The 20,632-nt window shown below is 45.6% G+C and overlaps 1 protein-coding gene across 4 annotated transcripts in view; it reads right to left on the reverse strand.

Annotated features, from left to right (window-relative positions):
• The window catches only part of HCN4 (hyperpolarization activated cyclic nucleotide gated potassium channel 4), a 112,127-nt gene that overhangs the window by 61,544 nt on the left and 29,951 nt on the right, over positions 1–20,632 (reverse strand). For all 4 annotated transcript variants that reach the window (XM_088656695.1, XM_035131546.3, XM_088656694.1 and 1 more), the window contains one exon: positions 11,471–11,894. In XM_088656695.1, the coding sequence (XP_088512821.1) occupies positions 11,471–11,894 (424 nt within the window). The remainder of the gene's footprint in view (positions 1–11,470; positions 11,895–20,632) is intronic.

Genomic DNA, 20,632 nt, shown 5'->3' on the forward strand with positions numbered 1-20,632 from the left:
TGCAGTGCATTCAAGGGCAGCCTTGCTGAGTCATCTACTATGACTCTGCAGCGTCAGTGGAGCCCGGCTTAGGCTGCCACACACGCACAGCCCACTCATCGACCACAAATCTCCATGCCCACAGCCAGCAGGTGGAATGCAGGTGGCTCCCGCAAGACTCTCCTCCAGCGGTCTATCCTTAGTCAGCCCACACAACCTATGCCTTCAGGTCAGGAGGAGGCTTGGGGGGAGGTGGGCAAGCAGGGGAAGGACCTCAAATAAACACAGCCACACTTGTGGTTCTTTTTTTCCTGCCTCAGTCAAACTGCAGCACGGTGGGAATTTTATACAGAGGCATTATGCTGTAAGAGGGCAGCTTCGGTTTCTAGAGAAAGCCACGTGCATTTTGCAAAAACTACAGACTTGCAAACAATTACACAGGGTTCATTCACTCAGCTGAGAATTGCCATTTTGCTGTTGGAAAGAGGAGGAAATCATCCCTTGTTCAAGGGGATCCCCATTCAACAAATAGAAACCTAGAGGGGGCCAAAATTAAAAAGGTCTTCTCTTGGTACCCAAAAGGTATCAAAGTAGGCACAGATCAATTCTCTTTAGGTTACTTCACATACAAAAATAATAATAAATCTCCTTGGGGTTCTGTTACTCTTACTGCACATCACAACACAAAAAACCAGCCACGTCATGGGAAAAGTCTTGCCTGTGGTAACTTCCAGCAATGCTGCATACACACCATATGTTTAAAGTACACTCCCCAAGGTGGGAACTGCAATTTACTAATTCCAAGCACCCTTAACAAACTACAGTTCCCAACATTCATTCTAAATTGTGCTTTAAATTGTAAGGTGTGTAGGAAACCCATGGTGGTTCTAGGTATTCACCAATGGGTGCAGCCATCACAAACTGCCCTAGAGGTAGGTTATCAATGCCGTGGGAATTCAACAGAATTCAACATGGGCTTTACCGGAAGCCATTACCCCTGGCAGTGCTCATGAGAATGAGCCTGAAATGAGAGGGGGAATGTTGATTATAGGTTAGTTCCCCCAAAAATACAACCCAGTCAGGGCTGGCGTCAGCAGCTGGCATCCTTGGGCAACTGTCAGGGCCCTGGCAAAACCACTGTTGGATGCCGGCCCTGCCCACTCATGGTGGGTAGCTTGGTCTTGAAATTGCCTCCCACAAGGCCCCAGAACACCCCATGCAGCCTCACTCTGGTGCATTGTGGGAAATTTAAAATGGTAGTCGAGGGAACACTGGTGGAAGAGGCCCATGTTGCTGAGGTCCTCTGCTATTACTGACACACAGATGAGCACTAATAAAACACCACAAAAAGCAACCGTGGTGCAGTTTTGCTTGTCTGTCTGTCTCTCTGTCTCTCTGTGTGTATGGCATTTCGCCAACGCACAGAGGTCAATGTGCACAGACCTGAATATGATACAATGGAATCCCTATTTCAAGTATGTTTGTAGGTTGGGGCAATTTCCCATCTGTTTGGAGGGGGAGGCATAGAAAATCTCACGTGTTTGCTCTTGTAGAAAGAGATAGTTGTGCTCAGGAACTGCTGGAAACTCCAGGGAGCTAAATTGACTAGTTAGCGTGTTTCCCTGGAGAGCCAACTTGGAATTCCTGCTGAGCCGAAAATTAACATAGAAAACGAAGCAGAAAAACAGTCTACTGACTGCAAGATGGGAAATGGCACCTGATCCCACATCCCAAGGGGGGAAAGTTCGATCCAGGTTTCCCAAAGATGTCCTCTTGGCAAGCAGCTTCAAGTCAAAGCATCCCCTCGGGGCATTTCAGTTTTGGTAGAAAATTGTGGGTTAGCAGAGAAGGACGGAGCTCAGGAAATCCGTCTCCAGGAGTCCGACAAGGGATAATAATATGTTTTCTCCAAACCAGGGGAAAGTTGCCACATTGATTTGTATTTCATAAAACACACACACACACACACGGCTAACTTGAATTCATTAATCTGACAAACGGGATAATTATGTGTCCTGAAAGTGTCTCTGAAACAGCTCTTTTTCACAGCGGTGTTCTGAAAATAACTTCATCAATATGGCTCTCACCCATTAAACGTTCACACCTCTTGGTACCCAAGTCTGGAGCAAAGCTGAGACTTCCTTGGAGAGGTTTGCAGCACAGGGTGGATAAGCACAGGTGGATAAGGCTCACCACACTTGCCCTGAGACAACGGAGTTAAAAGAAGTGGCACATTCTGGTCACCTGGAGAAGGTATCCTCTGCATCCCAGAAAGAACTTAATGGGATGTAGCCTGGCCATAACTCTTGGCCAGAGAAAAGATAGTTACAATACAGTGGTACCTCTACTTACGAATTTAATGCGTTCCAAACGCACATTTGTAAGTAGAAAAAATTTGTAAGTCGAATCCCATAGGAATGCATTGGGAGAAAAAAATCGTAGGTAGAAAAAATCCTATCTAAAAATTCGTAAGTAGAAAAAATCCTATCTAAACCGCATCCAAGATGGCGGACGGAGCTCCATTCGTAAGTAGAAACATTCGTAAGTAGAGTTATTTGTAAGTATAGGTACCACTGTAATGGGAAACCTCAGGCCTGGGGGGGCAAATCAAGAAGCTACAGGCAGTGAGTTGAAAAGCAGACACCAGAGGAAATTATGAGTGTCTGAGGCACAGAAAAACATAATAGTGCTTAGCGTAACATCATAACACAAATGTCATAATACAAACATTATGCTGCCCACATCCTGAAAAACATAATGTTGTTATGTAAAGTGGTTTAAAACACACACACACACACACACACACACACACTGCAACAAACATCCAGGCTGATACTATGCATGCTCATTCGTAAGCCCTGCTGAATTCTACATCGTTTGCTCTGAATACGATGTGCACAAAATCTAGCTCAATCACTTTCCCTCATATTTGGAGTCTGGGAACAGCTAGCTGTTCAATCTGTGCCTCATTCATTCCATTTTATTTTTATTTTTGCAGGAGCCACCCATCGCAACACACGGCAGAGGTGCAGCCTATTGGAAAACACATCCCCAAAATATCCTGCTTTGCAATAGAGAGAAGAGAGAGGCGGAGACAGAGCTTGAGACTGGGGTGAAATTGGGCAGCAGCTGTTGCTAGCTGGAAAATCTACAGATGTCAGCTGTTCAGCAGCGGAGCCAGCCTTCAGCGAAAAACACCATGCATATTTACTGGGGAGTAAGTCCTACTGAACCCCGTGGGATTTCTAACTGCATGCTGCATCCTCAGCCAAAATGGGGATCTCGACTTTACTGCTCTGTTTGCAGCTCCATAGTTAGGAGCATGGAAACATAGGAAGCTGCCTCACACTCAAATCAGACCCCTGGTCCATCGAGCTCAGTACTATCAACACTGGCTGGCAGCAGCTTTCCAGACAGTCTTTCCCAGCCCCTATCTTGGGACATGGGTGGCGCTGTGGGTTAAACCACAGAGCCTAGGGCTTGCCGATCAGAAGGTCGGCGGTTTGAATCCCTGCGACGGGGCGAGCTCCCGTTGCTTGGTCCCAGCTCCTGCCAACCTAGCAGCTCGAAAGCACATCAAAGCACATCAAAGTGCAAGTAGCTCTGGTTCGCCAGAAGCAGCTTAGTCATGCTGGCCACATGACCTGGAAGCTGTACGCCGGCTCCCTCGTCCAATAATGCGAGATGAGCGCCGCAACCCCAGAGTAATTCACGACTGGACCTAATGGTCAGGGGTCCCTTTACCTTTACCTTGAGATGCCAGGGATTGAAACTGGGACATTCTGCATTCCAACCAGATGCTCTACCACTGAGTATTTGTTCACAGCAGATGCTGACCCATTGTAGCAAATGGGGCACTGCCTGTCAAGGACTGTGCTGCGGAGGTCTGTACTGAGGAGCCTCCCCCTTCTCCTGATCCAGATCACAAATCTTCCCAGGAGCAGGAGGACAGTATAGATTTGGAACAGTGGTTTGCAGAGGGGCATAGTTGAGAAGGCAGAAGCTGGGAAGTACTGGATGGGGAACAGCTAGCAGAAGAAACACTGGAAGGGAGAGTTTGAACAGATTCACAGTCTGTAGACAGCCTTCCTCCACTGCCCTCCCCAAAGTCGAGAAGGACCCAGAAAGTGGTAGAACAGAAAGCACAGAGGGGACAAGCTCAGATTACGAGACGTAGAAGTGATGTAGAAGGGGGAGGGCTCCTTAATTGGGAGCACCACCATTACTCAGAGATGTGTTCTTTGTTTTCTCGCTGTGATTATTTAAGTTTCTAACTCGTAAAAAGACTCATTTTCCTTTGTTCTGCTCATCTACAGCCACGGGGGAGGAAGGCGATCCCCTGAAGCCTGACACTGTCCCATCTGCCTGCCTTCTCAACTTACACCCAGCCAGGGGGTAGCATTGCCTGTTGGCTTCCTCCTCAGTGTGGCCCCATTGAACTCAGCAGGGGGGAGGATGGAGGCAAGGCTAGCCTTAGCTGGTTCTGCCTGGCACTGGCACTGGCTCTACCTACAGTTGGGCTCCTTGCTTTTGCTCTGATTTAGCTAGATGTTAGTGCCACTTGGCCAAGCACAGTGCCAGCACTCAGGCAGCTCCTGAGCCCCCGCCCCTCCAACCTGAGACAACCTTGCTGGCCTCCCCAACCCATGCAGGTAGCTTGCAGACATCATTTTAACTTCCCACAATGCCCTCAGCATACCGTAGCTCTGCCTGATGTCAGAAGGGATAGGTAAGCTCACTTAGGTGCACAAATGTAAGAGGGGACTCAGAAGAGGTGGCCCTCAAATCTTCAAGCAGCCTCTGAAGGAATAGGACTTTCACGCATTTTTCATTGTGTATCGTAGAACAGTGCCTTTTTGCTGTAAAGGCTCTCCAGTGTAGGAGGGTCAAAAGTTCAAGGGAAGGACTGCAAGGATTTGTTTTTCTCAGGGTGTTCTGCACAAGAAGGCAAAAAGTTTAAAATGGGATGTTTTGTTTTGCACAGGAGATTTAAATGTGCAGTCTGGAAACTCAGCAATAAGGAGAAATAGAAACTTCACCAAGATTCTGTTTTCTTTCTGATTAGCTAAGCAGTTGGGAGGGGGAGCGAAACTATTTTGTATGAAGGCAGAAAAGAGGGTAATTGGTGGAAACAGTTGTAGAATCAGAAACCGATGTGAATATGTGGAAACCTGAACATAATGAGAAACCAAAATGGACAGATTTTCTCATTTCTAGTGGGGCGGTTTATCATTCTCCCCACCACACATAATTATCACCTTCAGGTTTCCTGCCCTGCACCCCTGCAGAAGCATTACAAGGCAAACTGGTTTGAGAACTGTGGGGTTGCTTCATAACCAGCCTTTCCACCCATAGCTCTATATAAACTCCCCCTTTCTTCCTAAAATCAGACCCTGATCACTTTAGCACTCCATCCTGCCCCAGGCGATTCATTTCCCTGCCGTATCAGCTCTCCTCATTGAAAGGCACAACATTAAATTCAAATTGTTGCCACAAGGCACTTGTGGCGTCAAAAGCCACTTTGCCTTCATCCATTTCATGCCTGCCTCCCAGACGAAGCCATGAAGCTATTCAAATATTTGCCTTTACTTCATAGTTCATTATGGAGCTCCCATCTCTACATATATTCTTTTCAAAATTAGGCACTTTCATGGCCCAGATGGAAAGCTTGATTTCTGCTACCAGACTGGAGAATGGGGAATTTTCTGCTGGGAGCAAAAACATAAATAAACCCATGTTCATTTGGTGAGCAGACGAAGGGGAGCAGAACAGTTGCCTTCCCCTTATCTTAATAACACAAGAAGAGCCTGCTGGATCAGGCCAGTGGCCCATCTAGTTCTCACACAATGCCAATGGGAAGCCCACAAGTGGACCCTGCAGTTTCCAGCAACTGCTTCCCAGAAGCACACTCCCCCTGACTGTGGAGCTGCAACACAACCATCAGGTCGAGTAGCAGTTGAGAACCATATCCTTCATGAATTTGTCTCATCTTCTTTCAAAGCCATTCGAGTGGTTGGCCATTGCTGGTTTTTGTGGAAGTGGATTCCATAGTTCAACTTCTTCTTTGGCAATCCCTCGTAGATTGTCTTCCATGAACACGGTTTTAACAGTGAGTCTGTGAGTGACTATGGAGGCCAATTCTGGATCCGCACGTCCTTCCACAGTGGGGAAATAGGTTTCTGGACAGGAGTTGATCATGTTTGCCAAGGCTTTGCCAAGTGTGCCTTCCTCTTAGCACATTTCTCCCTTTCGTTCTGAGTTCGAGCGTCTTCAAAGTCCATGACCCCTTTGGTAAAGGCTGTTCTCCAAATTGGAGCACTTGCAGGCCAGTGTTTCCTAATTGTCAGTGTTTATACTACATTTTTTAAGATTTGCCTTGAGAAAGTCTTTAAACCTCTTTTGCTGACCACCAGCATTACGCTTTCCATTTTTAAGTTCGGAATAGAGTAGTTGCTTTGGAAGGCGGTAATCAGGCACCCAAACAATATGGCCAGTCCAACAAAGTTGATGTTGAAGACACTGGTGATCTTTGCTTCTTCCAGTACACTGGCATTAGTTAGCCTGTCTTTCCAAATGATGTGTAAAATTTTTTTGTAGACACCGTTGATGGAATCTCTCAGGGAGTTGGAGATGGCATTTATAAGTGGTCCATGTTTCACGAGCATACAATAAGGTTTGGTAGCACAATAGCTTTGTAAACAAGCATTTTGGTTTCCCTGTGAATGTCTTGGTCCTCAAACAGTCTGCACTTCAATCAGGAGAAAGCTGCATTTGCAGAGCTTTCTATTTCTTTCTCTGTGGATAGTTCAACTATGCACTGCATGAAATATGTCCAGACAGATATTTCTGCAAAATAGGTAAGCAGAAGGTGGCATTTTGCAAAGGTGATTTTAAAGGCCTTATGCTACAGCAAGCATTTATGTGGGCCCTTCTCTCTATCCGCCAGAAGACAGACCATGAACAGTGGTTTGACTGGGGTGGGGGTAGCATTTCAACACAGAAAAGTACAAAAATAACAAGAGAACAATGCCTGAAACATTCAAATCATAAAGCCTCACAGCCTAGAACAACAAAAGTACAAAGATACAGTGCAAAGGGATAATAAAGTATTAACGCATACAAAGACTGAGGGTGGTATTTCAGCCGAGCTTTACTTCCCATATATGAACTACTAGGTAGAATCCCTGCCATCTTCAGTTAAAGTATCTGCATTGCAAAAACTTGTAGTTTTGGGATTCTTATGATTCCTGGGGGTTAATGACAACCTACAGTTTCCGTCAGCTTCCCTGAGACTTTTCCTCTGTTTTGGTCAGTACTGATCGTACCAGATTACCTGAAATGCTGGTGTGACTCTATTTAAGACATCTTTTTACAATTGTCTACACGGTTGTACATGGGAACATGGCAGGTGTGATGATGTATAGATGGTATTTAACACCAGTAAAATTAGTTAAGATGTATAGGATGAGTAGTAAAACATGCTGGAAATGTAAAGAGAAGGATGGTGAATTTCATCATATGTGGTGGACATGTGAAAAAGTTAAAAGATTTTGGGAAATGATATACAATGAACTGAAAAAGATTCTTAAATATACCTTTCCCCCCAAAAAACCTGAAGCTTTTCTATTAGGACTTATAGGACAGGAGATTGTGAAAGAAGATCAAGTATTATTTTTGTATGCGACAACCGTGGCTAGGACTTTGTTAGCCCAAAAATGGAAAACTCAGGAGTTACCGACGATTGAAGAGTGGCAGACAAAAATGATGGATTATGCGGAATTAACAAGACTGACTAGCAGGATCCGAAACCAGGGAGAGTCAAGGTTCCAAAAGGACTGGAGTAAATTTGTGGATTATATGGAGAAGAACTGTAGAAGTTTAAAGACACTTGCAGGACTGAAATAAATCCTACGAACTGACTTTAAATAGAAGGAATAAAGAAACTGCAAGACAGGAATGGACAGAAGAAGAAAAAACCGATTGGGGGGAGGGAAGGAAGTCAAAGCTCGGCAGAGCAAAGAAAATTGTAATAACTGATAAGATGTTTAGAAGAAAAATTTTGTGCTTATTATGTTTATGTTGTGTTTGTTGTTGTTTGTTTTGTTATTGTTTAAATGTGTTTAATTGGAAAATTTAATAAAATGTCTTTTTTTAAAAAAGGAACATGGCAGGTGTGAGGAAAATGCCTCTGGGGCCAACGCAACAAGTCCATGCATCAGAGCAGAGATGCTATTGGGAATCTTCCACCCAAAATATCCAGAACAATTGAATGAGTTGTCACCTTCTTTCATAACTACTTAGGTCACATTCACACCATGCATTTAAACACTATGATGCCACTTTAAACAGTCATGCACCCCCCCCAAAAAAAAAAATCTGAGAGCTGCAGTTTGTTAAGCTTTCTGAGAGTTGCTGGGAGACCCCGATTCCCCATCCAGAGCTACAATTCCCAGACTTGGATTAACAATCAATTTCTCTTCTAACAACTGTTAGTACTACCACTTTGTGAGTAAACAGACTTTCAGGGGTTGCACATGAGTCTAAAGGGATGTTTATGCTCGCAAGGCTTGGCTCTATAATTCATCATGGAACCTGCATTGCAGTCCACTGTTGCAGCAGACTGTCTCTGCCTTGCTCTTGCAATGACACTCTCCTGCATAGCTGCCAAGTCTCCCGTTTTCCCCGGGAAACCCCCCATTTTTCCAGCTGTCCCCAGCCGAAAAAATGGATTTTTTTGTTTTTCCCCGGTTTATTGTGGCGCGGCGGCCATTTTGGAACTGGGGGGAGCATGCTCAGAAGCGACTTTTGATGCTGCTCTGCCCAGTTCCAAAATGTCTGCAGCGCGACTCCTGGTGTGGCAGCCATTTTGGAACTGGGCACAGCAGCATCAAAAGTCACTTCTGAGCATGCTCCGCCCAGTTCCAAAATGGCCGCCACGCTACTTCCAGCATGCTACTTCTGGTCCAGTCCCTTATTTTTCAGTGAGGAACTTGGCAGGTATGCTCTCCTGTCCGTCAAGGAGGAGCAACCACACTAAGGCTTCCCTTGCCAGTGTGATCGCCCAACCTTAGTAGCACAGACCCTCTGCAATTGGGAGCACAAAGGGGGATAGGTGGGGAAGAGCGGGCTTTGGAAGAAGGCTGTGTAACTGACGCATAACTGATAGCTCTCAATTCAGAGGGGTCAAAGTGAAAGGGGCAGGGAAAATGGACATCCCTTCTTTTGTACTGTTGGAGAAAAGGTGCGGATTTGGAGAGCTGGGGGCAAAACCTATGACACTTCTCCATGCTTCTCCTGGGTTGATAGCTTCCATATTTCTTTAGCAGAGCTAGCACTAGACACCGGGGGTGCTGACAACAGGCCACCCATCCCCAACAAGGCCTGAGTAAGGCAGCTGGGAGCAGAGTTTGGCTTGGTGTGGCTGAGATGTGCCAGTGAAAGGCTCTTCCCTAATAATAATAATAATAATAATAATAATAATAATAATAATAATAATTTATTATTTATACCCCGCCCATCTGGCTGGGTTTCCCCAGCCACTCTGGGCTGCTTCCAACAGAAAAATAAAACACAGTAATCTATTAAACATTAAAAGCCTCCCTGAACAGGGCTGCCTTCAGATGTCTTCTAAAAGTCTGGTAGTTGTTTCCCTCTGACATCTATTGGGAGGGCGTTCCACAGAGCGGGCGCCACCACCGAGAAGGCCCTCTGCCTGGTTCCCTGCAACTTGGCATCTCGCAACGAGGGAACCGCAAGAAGGCCCTCGGTACTGAACCCCAGTGTCCAGGCAGAACGATGGGGGTGGAGACGCTCCTTCAGGTATACTGGACCGAGGCCATTTAGGGCTTTAAAGGTCAGCACCAACACTTTGAACTGTGCTCGGAAACTTCCATGTCCAACCTGACTGAGTGCTGGTACCATCTAGTCAGTAAGATACAGAGAAGCCTGGAGAATATCAAGCCCCGGTTGCTCTAAACATGCTCTCTCATGAGTACTGGTCTTCAGCATCTATAACTCCTGCTGCTGTAGCACTACTCAGATACGTAGACAGTGTTCTTAGTTTATTGCTGGTTTTAATTAATATTTTTAAATAAATTTATTGGAGCTTATAGAGAAAAATAAAAAACATAATATCAAATATCTTTTTTATCCCACATTAGTCTAAATGAGAGGAAAACATAGTGGGAAAGAAAATGAAAAGAAAGAAAAAAGAGAGAGAGGTAAGGAGACAGAAAAAGCTTAAAATAGAAAATAGAAAAGATAAAGTTCAGAAACTAAAGAACTTCCCATTCTTCATCTGTCTGCCATATATAAGCTGGGTTTTTTTTAAAAAAAATGTTTTGATTGCTTTTACTAATAATCTTATTGCTTTATTCTATTCGTAAACTGATTTGAGGTTTTATACAATCAAGCAGTATACAGTGGCACCTTGGTTCCCAAACGGCTTAGTTGTCAAACATATCAGCTCCCGAACGCTGCAAACCCCGGGAGAAAGTGTTTTGCTTTGTGAATGTTTTTCGGAAGCCAAACATCCGACACGGCTTCTGTTCATTTGCAGGAAGCTCCTGCAGCCAATCGGAAACCACGCCTTGGTTTTCGAATGGTTCCGGGAGTCGAATGGACTCCCAGAACGGATGAAGTTTGAGAACCAAGGCACCACTGTATAAATTTTATGAAATAAAACAAATACATAAAGAAGCGGTACTTGTTATCTGAAGGCAACTATTATTTGCCAAAGGCAAATTTTGGTACAATTATTTGACACTTCTATATTCCTTTGAGACAAAGGTTTCACCCACTCAACTGTCGATCCAATGTGGTGTTTTATTCGATCTCTTTGTTGTTCCATATACTAATCAAAGTAGATAAATACGTCTTAAATGAAAATATGAATACGAAACCTTTGAGCTCATTGTACCGTAATAAAGTTTAGCAAACTTAATGGGTGAGGGGTGAGTGAGATGGGAATAACAGGAACTTTAAAAAGTACCAGGCAGATGACAGACTAGTGGGGTGCACCTGATGCAAAATAATGTGTGCAGGGGGGGGGGCAGAGCCAGATAAAAAATGGTGGCCCAAGGATAGCGCAGTTTTGCATTATTTTGCACCAATTACTGCATCTATGAGCCATCCACTGGGATGCTCTGTGCATACAATTACAAATCTACATTTGGGTTACTGCAGACCAGGGATTCCAGCAGTGCCTTTTGAAGAGAGATAGAACAGATTTGTTGCTGCTGCTTGTTTTAGAATCATCGGGAGTCAGAGAAACCATTCCCAATACATTGCAAATGATCCAGCTGTCTGCTGGCTGATCCCGATCTACGCCCCCCCCCCCGGGCCTAGAGTGTAGGTGGCAACAGGAAAACCTACTGGTCAAGACACTTCAGCTTAAAATGTGCAGCCCCCTGGCCCCAGGGCCCTTCCCCTCTTCCTTCCTAAGAGAAGCCAGGCTCCTGCTCTCAGGATGGCCGGCCCAGCTCTTGCTCACCTCCTCCCACTGATGGATGTAGCGTATGAGCCTGGAAAGCCTCAGAAGCCGCAAGAGGCTGAGGATTTTGGTGAAGCGCACGATCCGCAGGGCTCGGGCCGTTTTGTAAACCTCCGAATCGATGCGCGTCTCCACAATCAGGAAGATGTAGTCCACCGGAATGGAGGAGATAAAATCCACCACGAACCAGCTCTTGAGGTACTTCATTTTAATCCTCTGCGGGTCAAGGATGATCTCCGTGTTGTCTTCCACCACAATCCCTGTGCGGAAATTGAGGACCAGGTCAATGAGGAAGAAGGTGTCTGAGACCACGTTGAAAACAATCCATGGGGTGGTGTTCTCGTCCTTGAAGAAGGTGATGCCCACCGGGATGATGATCAGGTTGCCAACCATCAGGAGCAGCATCGTCAAGTCCCAGTAAAACCTAGTCAGCAAGACAGAGAAATGGGAAATGAGAGAAAGACAGACCAACGTGGCCTAGTAGAGAAAGGGCTGAGGAGACTTCAGGCTTTGGGGGTCGGCTTTACTTTTCACTAGAACCCCCATAGGTCCACAGACTGGAGCTGGGTGCAACAGAGAATAAGAACATAACAAGAGACCTGCTGGATCAGACCAAAAGGATAAGTTGCCCAGCAATCTGTCCTGATAGCAGGTCCCATCAGTGGTTGCTGGTGGCCATGGAACTGGTAGGGGATAAGGCATTGGGTGGAGCCAAAGCACATGACAGGCAAAGCCAACTAATTCTGGTTTTAGCCCCATTCTCCTTCCTGATAAGGGCAACACTGAGACTAAGGAGGGGGAAAGTGCATAGGCAGTTCCACCCCCCCCCCCCCAGACTGATTGTAAGTAGGACATCAGACAGCTAGCAGTTGGTTGGAGGCAGACTAAGGTTGGCCAACCATTTGTCCCAATGAATCAGCCTCCATGGGCTCCAGTCAAGAAACCCCTGTACCTCTTTTTCCAAAAGGGGAGGGGTGGAGCACAGAAATACAATGGGGTTTGCAACTATTGCTACCTGTCCTCAGGCAGCATTATTTGCAACTATTGCAAGATTGAAACTATTGCCACTTGTTCAGCTAGCTTTACAGCTTGCTAACTGAGTGGCAAAGTTGAGAGAGAGTTTGCTTTTGTTTTTTTGCTTACTAAAAAGATATGAACTTCCTGTACTTTATACAAGACTATAGCCAGAGATATTCTCCGCAGATGTACACCAGGTGTGGGGAACCTTTGGCCCTCCAGATACAGCTGAACTACAACTCCCATCATCCCTGGCCATTGGCCATGCTTGCTGGGGCTGATGGAAGCCATTGTGCAACAACATCTGGAAGGCCACGCCTGATGTACACGGACCAGAACTTCTAGAAATTGCATTTCAGAATGCTTGGCGTGCTTAACACATTACCAAATTGACAGTGAACTGCAATTTACTTCCCATGCTTAGTTTTCTCAAGGAAAACATGTTCGATCAATGGAAATGCACTTAAATTATTAGTTGCTTAGGGAGCCTATAATACACACACATTACTTTCAGTTAATCCCCTATAGCTACTCAATCTTCCAACTTATTTAAAATAGATGATGAGATTTGTAATAAGTATAGCTTTCAAGAGACTGCAGGTCAGCAGCCAACCCGCCACCGCCACCCCCACCGCGACATGTAAAAGCTCAGAAGGAAAAATATCCTAGGAAAGAGCTTCTCAAAGAAGATTCACATACCACCATATCTTAAGAAAGCAGGGATTCCACCAATATTTGGCCTATGCTTTGACATTAAGCTAATCTTCTTTAGATGCCCAGCATGTTACAGGAAGGGTGCAAATTGCATTTTCTCCCCCTACGTCCTCGTAATACTGAACTCGGGGCCATACAATGAAGCAGATTGCTGGAAGATTCAGGACAGATCAAAGGAAGGAGTTCTTCACACAGTGGCACAGAGCTGAAGGATGGAACTGGCTCCCACAAGAGGGACTGATGGACATCCACTTGGACGGCTTTAAAAGAGGATTAGGCAAATTTGTGAGAAGCTAACGATGGCTTGCAAGCCACAATGGCTGTGTTCTGCTTCCATTGTTGGAGGCAATCTACTTGTGAATGCCAGTTGCTTGAAATCCCAAGTGTGGAGAGAGCTGTTGTGCTCAGGTTCTTATTTGAGGCTTCCCAGGGGCATCTGGTTGGCTGGCTAGGATGATGGATTCAGATGGCAGGCCTTTTCTGATGTTCTTATTACAGTATGTCCCTTGTGAACAATCAGTTGACCACGGACAGCACTTGGTAAGGTAAAGGTAAAGGGACCCCTGACCATTAGGTCCAGTCGTGAGTCTCGTGACCGACTCTGGGGTTGCGGCACTCATCTCGCGTTATTGGCCAAGGGAGCTTCCAGGTCATGTGGCCAGCATGACAAAGCCACTTCTGGCGAAATAGAGCAGCACACGGAAATGCCGTTTATCTACTTGCACTTTGACATGTTTTCGAACTGCTAGGTTGGCAGGAGCTGGGACCGAGCAACGGGAGCTCACCCTGTCGCAGGAATTCGAACCCATGGCCCTAGGCTCTGTGGTTTAACCCACAGCTCCACCCGTGTCCCACAGCACTTGGTAAAGGTAAAGGTAAAGGGACCCCTGACCATTAGGTCCAGTCGTGACCGACTCTGGGGTTGCGCGCTCATCTCACATTATTGGCCGAGGGAGCCGGCATATAGCTTCCAGGTCATGTGGCCAGCATGACAAAGCTGCTTCTGGCGAACCAGAGCAGCACATGGAAGCGCCGTTTACCTTCCCGCTGTAGCATTTCCTATTTATCTACTTGCACTTTGACATGCTTTCGAACTGCTAGGTTGGCAGGAGCTGGGACCAAGCAACGGGAGCTCACCCTGTCACAGGGATTTGAACCGCCAACCTTCTGATCAGCAAGCCCTAGGCTTTGTTGTTTAACCCACAGCGCCACCTGGGTACCAAGAAGCACTTGGTAGCTTCTGTTAAATACTTCCCCCAATAGTCCTCATGACAAGAGGGATGGCCTCTTAAAAACAGACCATCTATAGACACGACACTTTTTATTGACCCAAACTGATGCCACCACAAGCTTTATGAGCCTTTCCTATCCTTACCCTATTAACAAAGGTGAAAGCTGTGTGTGAAACTTGGCTTCGTCTCAAAGAACGGTCCGGGTTACAGCTTCCTGTTTGCTTGAAGTGAGGCCCACAGCATGAACACAAGAGCAGACAACATGCTAAGTCAAACCATGGTTTGGTTCACAGCAGCCAAGCAGGAAGGCCAAGAGAGGAGCTCAGCAGCTGTGATCCCCTCTCAGGTTCCTGTGTGTTTGCACTAAGGCACAGTTTTGTTAAAAGCGTTATGGGTCAACCTCTGCTTTCACTTAAAAGAAGCAGCATCGAGTCTGTTGCCCTCATACAGATGTAGAAATAGATATGATAAAATCTCAGAAGTGTGTGTGAATAAGATCTCCCACTGCTTACAACTTGGCTTTGACCATGGATGCAGTTTTTAGCCAACACTCAAGATGGAAGATATTACCAAAACAGTTGTGGTTGAGGTTTGGGGTTGTTGAGGTTTGGGGTGTTATTCTTTTACAAGGCAGTCTATTAAATTCTGACCTAAACACACTGATAAGTCTACTCCCAGTAAATCTTTTTTTTTTTTTTTGCTGTTTGTTGGTAGCGCAAGTGCCTTCTTAAATCTATATTTATCACCAGGCTTTCCCCAAAAGAAAGAAGCACAAATCATTATCCTGCTAACTGCAATATCAGGAATCTCTAGAGAGCTAGTTTGCTCAGCACACTCGTTCAGAAACTCCATTGCCCTAAATTTGAAATGTTACATGCCTTTTTTTATTTTAAAAAAAGAAAACCCTGACTTACTTTGCTCTCCTCATTTTGTCATCATCAACAACACTAGCGAAGAGAGCAGGGCAGGTGATGGGGAGCCTAAAATGCTACAGATTATTTATTTCTTTAATATATTTACAGGCCACCTTTCTGCCATAATGACTGCCAAAGCCCCCCCCCTCTCTCTCTCGTGTGTGTGTGTGTGTGTGTGTGTGTGTACGCACACACAACACAAGTTTTATTCATCATGACAAATTCCTCTTATCGAGAACTCCTTTTTTTCTTCCTTTTCTTTCACTTTTTTCTTTTATTCTTCAGTTCTGTATTTTGTACTCTTATAAATTCATGTGTGTGTGTGTATATATATATATATATATATATATATATATATATATATATATATGGCAGCTTCCTATGTTCCTATGAATGACTGGGTTGGAACTCACAAAAAAAGAGAAGAATTGTGCCTGTCCATTTAGCCTCATATTCCAGGTTCTACAAATGCTAAAAATATAACTCTTTTAAAATAAATTGAAAACAGGGGAACTGAAAATGGTAGGTTCTATCCTGTGTCAGTCCTACTCAGAGTAGACACATTAAAATTAACGACCTTTCCTTTTTCTCACACCCAGCAGGGCTCTTGGTGTCTTTCTTAAATTGTCACCACAAGGAAGGGCTTAATAGAGACCGTGTACTGCAATACATCAAGCTGGAGACTTATGCCCAGGAAAGATACAGTCAGCTCCTTGGGCTTCAGAGATTTGCACAGCCACAGTGGCAAGGAAAAGCAGAATGCTGTAGTTGTTGCCTCTGTGTGCATTTCTCCCACCCCTCTGATGAAGCACTCTAGGTGGAATTGCAAGTACCCCTGCAGATAGCAAAGAAGAGTCCCTTGCTTCTGTTGCGAAGACTGAAGCGAACATTACCAAAAGAAAAAGAACACACACACACACACGAGCCGAAGGCTAAATTCTCTTTCACCCCATGATGACACAGCTCCTTGTACTACAGACAAATCTTTATTCTTCACCTCTGTGCCTAACCCTGGAGCCATTGTGTGTGTTTAATAAAAGCGGATATGCTGTAGCTCTGAGCATGCATTTCTGCATGAAGCTAATGCGCCAAGGGAGCCGGGTCTGTCATGAGCCCCATGGAAATGTCATGGAAGGGATGGTCAGATCCTGAGGAGGACTGAGAGGAGCTCATGGAATTAGAGCTGGGCGACCCTGGGGAGGAACCTAGTGGGATGTTGGGAGACAGAGCTGGATCCAGAACCACGCCCAGGACTGCAAACCTGCTCCTTAAGGTGGAGCACGATCCCACCCAGGGGCCAATATTTCAGACTGCTTGCCCACAGTGCCTCTGTCTTGCCAGGATTCAAGCACAGCTTGTTTTTCCTCATCCATCTCACCACTGGGTCCAAACAGTGGCCCAGGGACTGCATGGCCTCTCCTGGTTCAGACGTTATGGAGAAGACCATCATCAACATGCGGACGGCACTGTGCCCCCAAATCCCTAATGACCACTCCCAGAGGCCTCCTATATATATTAAGTAGCACTGGTGATGAATATAGTGCATTGCAGCACCCCACCAAGAGGCCAAAAGGTGCTGTTCCAATGCTATTCTCTGGTAGGATTGGAACCACTGTAAATACCCCAATTCCCATTCCCTGGAGCCAGTGCAGGAGGATACCATGGCCAATGGCATCGCAAGCCAGAGACAGATAAAGGAGCAGGTGATATCACAGGTGCACAACTACCGTATTCCCCTGCCTCTCATTCAGGATGAATCCCCAACAAACCAAGCTTCTCTGCAACCAGGCTCTCACCTGGGTGAGAGTCACAGGCCTGTCTCCCAAAGTGCCTGGCCAACAGTTCTATATTCTGACAGTGGGGGCTCCCCTGCCACATGACTTGGCAAACCCCTTTGGGGACAACCCTGCTACCACAGACAAGGTCCTTTGCTATCGTAAGGAGGTCCTAGACCACACAAACACCCCAGCTCCATCCGCTCACCCAGAAATCAACAGTCAACTCCGTCTCCCAGGGAACTCTGATGATGGTAGGCCTGTGAGGGAAATGGGAATGGTAGCTCCATCTCAGATTATTAGTATTTGTAGTAATGTACTCCCTTATTAAGGGACGCAGGTGGTGCTGTGGTCTAAACCACAGAGTCTAGGGCTTGCCAATCAGAAGTTCGGCAGTTCAAATCCCCACGACGGGGTGAGCTCCCGTTGTCGGTCACAGCTCCTGCCCACCTAGCAGTTCAAAAGCACGTCAAAGTGCAAGTAGATTAATAGGTACCGGTCCGGCGGGAAGGTAAACGGTGTTTCCGTGTGCTGCTCGGGTTTGCCAGAAGCAGCTTAGTCATGCTGGCCACATGACCCAGAAGCTGTGCACCAGCTCCCTCAGCCAGTAAAGCGAGATGAGTGCCACAACCCCAGAGTTGGTCACGACTGGAGCTAACAGTCGAGGTCCCTTTACCTTTACCTTACTCCCTCATTAGTATTTGTAGTAAGGATTCAAGTCTTATCAAATGCATCTAAGTTTCTTATTTATCTGAGCAGCGCCCCCTCCTTTTTTGTGTGGATGGCAAGACAGCCTTGGAAACAACACAATTGTGCTCTTTGAAATGCAAGGCAAACACATTAAAAAAAAAAAAACAAGAGAAAGGGGCAAAATTGTGATTTGGTGTCGCTGCCCACACCAGTGAGTGTAGGTGGCACTCAGTCTTGGTAACTGTTCCCAAAACATTCCAAAATGGGGACACTGAAGGAGAAAGCTATCAGAAGTCACCAGCTGAAGTCCTTGTACACAGGCCACCCCAAACATGTGGAAATGTATGACCAAAAACTTAAAAACCAGGCTGATCTCAGCAGGATGTGCCACGGTGAGGGGAATAGGGGCCTTTGATGATGTCTCTTTCTCGCCATGATGGAGAGATGTGCATGTGGGGAGTGTGTGTGGATGCCTCTGATTTTGTGCGGCTGGACTGTAACTTACTGAGAAAAAAAGAGGAGTCACATCCATTGCTTCAACTATTACACCTTCAGCCTCCCAGACGTTAGATCTGGGCACACTAGTCATCGGCTTATGGCCCCTGGGAGTATGCCAACAAGGAAATCTGGCCCTTGGGATGAAAACCCTCTGGCTGTATCTAAAACCCAACCCTCTGGCTGTATCTAAATTCTTCTGTGAGTAGACCCATTGAAATTAATTGGCCTACTCTGAGCATGACTTTCCTTTTGGGAATTATAGGGACAGTACTACCCAAACAGGGCTGCGGGTGGCGCTGTAGGTTAAACCACAGAGCCTAGGGCTTGCCGATCAGAAGGTCAGCGGTTCGAATCCCCGCGACGGGGTCAGCAGTTCGAATCCCCGCGACGGGGTGAGCTCCCGTTGCTCGGTCCCTGCTCCTGCCCACCTTGCAGTTCGAAAGCACCTCAAAGTGCAAGTAGATAAATAGATACCGCTCCGGCGGGAAGGTAAACGGTGTTTCCATGCCCTGCTCTGGTTCACCAGAAGCGGCTTAGTCATGCTGGCCACATGACCTGGAAGCTGTACGTCTGCTCCCTCAGCCAATAACGCGAGATGAGTGCCGCAACCCCAGAGTCGGTCACAACTGGACCTAATGGTCAGGGTTCCCTTTACCTTTTACTACCCAAACATGTATGCAACTACAGTGACAAGAATGTTACTTGCCCCAAAATGGAAAGAAGAAGAAGAAGAAGTTCCAGAGAAAGAAGAATGGATACAAAAAATAATGGAATGTGCAGAAATGGCGAGGCGAAACTTACCGGAAAAATAAGAAATCAAAATAACAAACATTTTATAAAAGAATGAAAATGGTTTATTGGATATTTACAAATAAGCTGTAAACAGATAGGAATATTGGCAGGATTATTGTAGTAACTGGCAGTCTTATAAGAGTATATATTTAAAGTACAGTCATACCTTGGGTTACGACCGCTTCAGGTTGTGCGTTTTCGAGTTGCGCACCACGCCGAACCCAAAAGTCCCGGAACAGGTTACTTCTGGGTTTCGGTGCTTGCGCATGTGCAGAAGTTCTAAATTGTGCTTTGCTCATGCACAGAACTGCCGTATCGCGATCCGCACGTGTGCACATGCAGCGCTGCGGGTTGCAAACATGCCTCCCACACGGATCACGTTCACAACCCGAGCGTCCACTGTAGACTGAATAATGAGTAAATTAAGTTCACTTGGAATATGCAGAAAATATAAAAAATAAGTTTAAGGAACTGCAAGAAGAGGGGGAAGGAAGATGAGTTTTGAAATGTTAAAATGATTGCAAAATTATTGAAATGTATAAAACTGGAAATCATAAAAAGAGTATGACTATTACTGCAAACACTCCATTGTACACCTGGAATTAAAAAAGCACATTAACCTATGATAGCATTCAGGTGCAAGACAAACACTTCCTCATTCCAACAGGCATTCTAAGGCAGTTTTATAGTACCTTTTTATTGTTCTCTGTACGGTTTATTTTTATGTACATCACTCCCAAATGCTAATGATTAAGTGGCATAGAAATGCATAAAATAAAGCACTCTTCCACTGTCTCTCGAGACAGACAGATGCCAACTAAACATGTACAAAGTAAAGTAAACAGGTAAACATGCCAACTGGGAGGACAGGAGATTTAGAAATGGGATATCTCATGAATGGAACCAACGCCTACTGAAAGTAGTGCAACTTGCCTTCAATGCCAATTTTAAAGAGTGTCACACGCAAGCCATGGCTGAAAACGATCAATTGAGAGCACACTCTAAGCCATGTGCTGCCAGGTACTGTTTAAATGTGGAATGCTAGCCACACTGCTTTCGGAAGGAATCGGGTCCACATCTGATGTCATATGACACCGGGTGATTGACAGGTGTAGCCCATGGAGGTTTGGTCACTTTTGGATCCAGGGCACGAACCACAGATGGGAGAGAAATTGCTGCTTCCTTACAACTCTATTTGGAGAGCTGCTCCCAGACAGAGTAGAGAATTCTGGGATGGTTTAAAGTTAGCTTCTTATGTCCCTAATAACACAAAGATCTTCTTGCTTGGTACAGACACCCTTTCCCCTGTTTTCGATTTGTTTCTTCTGGCTCATATTTATGAGACAGAAACTGGATGGGTAATTATATATAACAGCTTGACACGGTATGGTGAATAAGCAAATGCTAGGATTAACATTCTGAGCAAAAACAGACATTCTAATTATTGATAATGCTAATTTCTAATGGAATATGGTTCAGGCAGGATAGAGAGAAGGTGATTGGGTGATGCACAGATTGTTCCAAATGTTC

Source organism: Zootoca vivipara, chromosome 13 (assembly GCF_965207765.1).
Source record: "Zootoca vivipara chromosome 13, rZooViv2.hap1.1, whole genome shotgun sequence".
In the NCBI taxonomy this organism is placed as follows: Eukaryota; Metazoa; Chordata; class Lepidosauria; order Squamata; family Lacertidae; genus Zootoca; species Zootoca vivipara.